Source organism: Poecilia reticulata, linkage group LG18 (assembly GCF_000633615.1).
Source record: "Poecilia reticulata strain Guanapo linkage group LG18, Guppy_female_1.0+MT, whole genome shotgun sequence".
Taxonomy (NCBI): Eukaryota; Metazoa; Chordata; class Actinopteri; order Cyprinodontiformes; family Poeciliidae; genus Poecilia; species Poecilia reticulata.
The window spans coordinates 12852453-12855647 of record NC_024348.1 but is presented as its reverse complement, the minus strand read 5'-3'; the positions used below and the strand labels follow the sequence as shown (position 1 = coordinate 12855647).

At 37.2% G+C, this 3195-nt stretch overlaps 2 protein-coding genes and 1 long non-coding RNA gene across 3 annotated transcripts in view; all 3 read right to left on the bottom strand.

Annotated features, from left to right (window-relative positions):
• Positions 1-3154, bottom strand: part of LOC108167229 (uncharacterized) — a 7717-nt gene extending 4563 nt beyond the window's left edge. The window contains exon 1 of the long non-coding RNA XR_001777597.1: positions 3102-3154. This is a non-coding gene — a long non-coding RNA (uncharacterized LOC108167229). The remainder of the gene's footprint in view (positions 1-3101) is intronic.
• The window catches only part of LOC103480633 (UDP-glucuronosyltransferase 1-2-like), a 15814-nt gene that overhangs the window by 8785 nt on the left and 3834 nt on the right, over positions 1-3195 (bottom strand). The gene's annotated exons all lie outside the window — the stretch shown is intronic.
• Positions 267-2361, bottom strand: LOC108167227 (UDP-glucuronosyltransferase 2B31-like). The gene is made up of 2 exons (XM_017310601.1): positions 2232-2361; positions 267-1277 (listed from the first exon to the last, which is right to left on the bottom strand). The coding sequence occupies exon 2, from the start codon at positions 1272-1274 to the stop codon at positions 615-617; it is 660 nt and encodes a 219-aa protein (XP_017166090.1). The 5' UTR covers positions 1275-1277; positions 2232-2361; the 3' UTR covers positions 267-614.

The following is a 3195-nucleotide window of genomic DNA, read 5'->3' as shown; positions in this document are numbered from 1 at the left end:
TTGCACTGGAACCCCCCTATGTACACCATATTGGGCATGGTGGGTCTGGGGAAGTCAAAGATAAAATCTCCCCTACAAAGCCAGATATCAGCTGAGAGCTCCAAAGACATCAAATCAATTCCAGGAGGGAAGTATTTCTGGAAGAGATCTGAATATGTTGGGTTAATGACAACGTACAACTCATAAAGATTGTAAAGGTAATTGTCAGGTTCAAACACTAGACATTTCTTACACACTGCAAAAAACAGAGACAAAGAGTCAGTAAATAGTTTTTACTCGCGAGGAGAGTGCCTCAGAGAATGCTTCAGTTACAATCTCCGACCAACACTCTGAAGTTTCTCTGCTCGCCTCGCTCTTTTATTAGATTAGGAACGCCCTAATTACATGAAGCTAAAGGGGGGGGGAAGTATACTCTGTTGAAGCTTGACACAGCAACTCTTATCCATATAAGATAACTTGAACAGCACATTCTCTTCGAGGCTGTTGGGGTGAGTTCCTGTCCTGCAGCTTATCTTCTGCAACACAAGAAGCGAACAAACAACAGACAGAACAAACTTCTAAAAGTGGCATAACACTATAGGCTTCATATAAGTAAGATTAAACAAATAATAATTCTAACAGTAATGCAACATATTCTTTGTCCTCTCTAAGAAATCCATCTGATCATGAAGTTCACTTCCTGATACAGGGACATAGGAGACAGGAGATGGAGCTATGGATTGATGACTCTCTCCATTGTTAATCCAGCGGACATTAAAGACCATTGGCAGCTTGAGGTAACCACCCAGAATAATCCCCATTGGAAACGCAGGGTCTGTCAACATGAGGTCAAACTTTCCATTCTTGAGCTTCTTCATTAACACTTTATCCTGTAAAATTTTTCTTGCCAAGCTCACCAAACTCTTATGGCTGTGTTTTAACATCAATGTAATCAAATTGTGTTGACAAAATGAGCGTATAAAAGTAGGATGGCCACGACAATCCATGACATCCTGCATCATTGTCACATAAAAGTTCGGGTCCAGGTCATCCAAGAGTGATGGAATATTAACAGAGGTATAAATGGAGGAGTTATTGGGGATATACCAGCTTTTGGCAGAGTGCAAAACGGTGATTTCGTGACCCCTAGAGTGAAGCTCTTCCAGGATAACCTTCATGTTGATCCAGTGGCTCCAATCATGAGGCAGCACTAGGATCTTACTGCCCTTACAGTAAGAGGATCTGAGCACCAGACAGCAGAGGACTGTCAGGAATACAGAGACCGCCTTGGACATTTTCTGTAAATAAATAAAAACAAAGTTTTTTTAAGCCATGAAGATAAACATAAAATTTAAAAGAGTGTTCTATTTCAGGAAACATTAAAGACCGTTGACCATTCTCTTAAGAGAGGAATGTAAGAAAAATAATTTAACCCTGCTTTGGTCTTTGCATGCTCAGGAGGATGTGAGGAAGAGAGGGCTTGTCCCGTCAGCCTGTCAGTTCCCACACCAACACAAAAAACCTGATAAAAGGACACGCCCTGTCTGTGTGGCCCTGCCGAAACACACACACTTATAAAGTCTCATCAAGTCATCGCCCAATCAGGTGATGACTTGGTGCTCCCAAAATTAGATAAAGCCATAGTAGTTTTAGTTTATGCCAACTTCTCAAATAAAAAAACAAAGAAGGAAAAAAATGTCCCTGGTTGATCAAAAAATTTCAGATAGAAATTATTCCAGTAATTCTATTTGATCTAAAACAAGAAAATGTTAGTATGAATTTATGTCTGGCATTGAGACAAACAATCCAATAAGTTTTTATGAATTAAATAACTGAACACATTTTCTTTCATCAACTTTATTGATATCTTTGACTTTTCCTTTTGTAGTTGTTTATCTCTACATAAAATCCACAGGCTTGTAGAATTTAGAAGCAATTATTTTCCAATTTTATTGGAAAACGACAACAATAAAAAGTACTATATCCACTTACAGGACTCCATATAAAGCATGAGAATTACTTATAAATATTTCAGTCCTCTGTGTTAAGCTTCTGATGTGCATGTTTGTCTTCAGCTTGTGTATCTGTTGTACTCCAGATATGATGAAACATTGATTGTACATTAACAACAATGTAAAAGAAAGAAAAGAGTAGCCAGAATCCAAACATATTTAATCCACTCAGGTTAACATAAAAAGTGAAAACGGTGAATATGAAGTTGTATTTTCTTCAGGTAAACTGAAAAATCAAACCTGAATCTTGATGAGTCCAGTTCCAGATGTTTGCCTTGAGCTTGTCGTCAGGCAGCAGGATTGTATTTGACACTTGCTTCATGTTTCAACCAGCAAGTCTGAGCTTGTGGGACAAAGTCCAATATGTGTACAAAAGGCAAGCTGCTACAAATATTTTATTGCTTCTGCTGACATGGTGTTTATTTTAGTTATGTAGCAAATGTCTGCATTTACTGACATTCTCACTGCTCTCTGTTTTCATATGTCCATTTTAAATTGGTGCACACAATTATGGCTACGCATTTGCTGCCAGGATGCAGGAAAAGAGGCTTGATCTCTTCTGTTAATCAGTAACAAAATTACTAATACAGAAGGGACAGTATTAACACTGTAATTTGAATTAATTTATGTTCCTGTGATGAGAACAAGAAAGGCCTTCAGAATACCTCTTGAAGAATCAAGTAATGTGGGTGAAAGATTAGCCATGCTCAAAAAATGTATAAAATTCAACATCTTTAATCAGTTGTCGACAGAAAATCTTCCAATACATTTTTTGTAAGCAATTAGAATTTAAAATTTTAGATTTGACAAATAAGAATATAGAGAAAACACTTATGTTTGTTTCAGCAATAGATCACTTGCAAAAGCACTTACATTTTCACAATTCATATGTCCAGAATTAACATTTAAATACAGTTTAGATGAGTTTTATGGTCTTAACGCAACATTGAATATGAGGCAGAAATATTGGTATATTGCACAGCTTGTTGTTTTTGGTTCAGCTAGAGGCAGAACACTATAGTAACATTGTACATTTATAAAAACGGATGTAATTTTTAGATTAATTACTCTGGTTTGATCTTCTTGCTGGACCTCTTACAGCAGAGTAACCTACAGACAAAGATAAAACCCCAGATGGAGGTTCCAGTTATGGCCAATACAAAGACTGCTACATCCAGGCAGAAGTAGGAATACCAAGGTAGGC

Bases quoted from the DNA above. Each gene is read 5' to 3' on its own strand.
- LOC108167227 (XM_017310601.1), bottom strand. From the start codon at position 1,274: ATGTCCAAGGCGGTCTCTGTATTCCTGACAGTCCTCTGCTGTCTGGTG.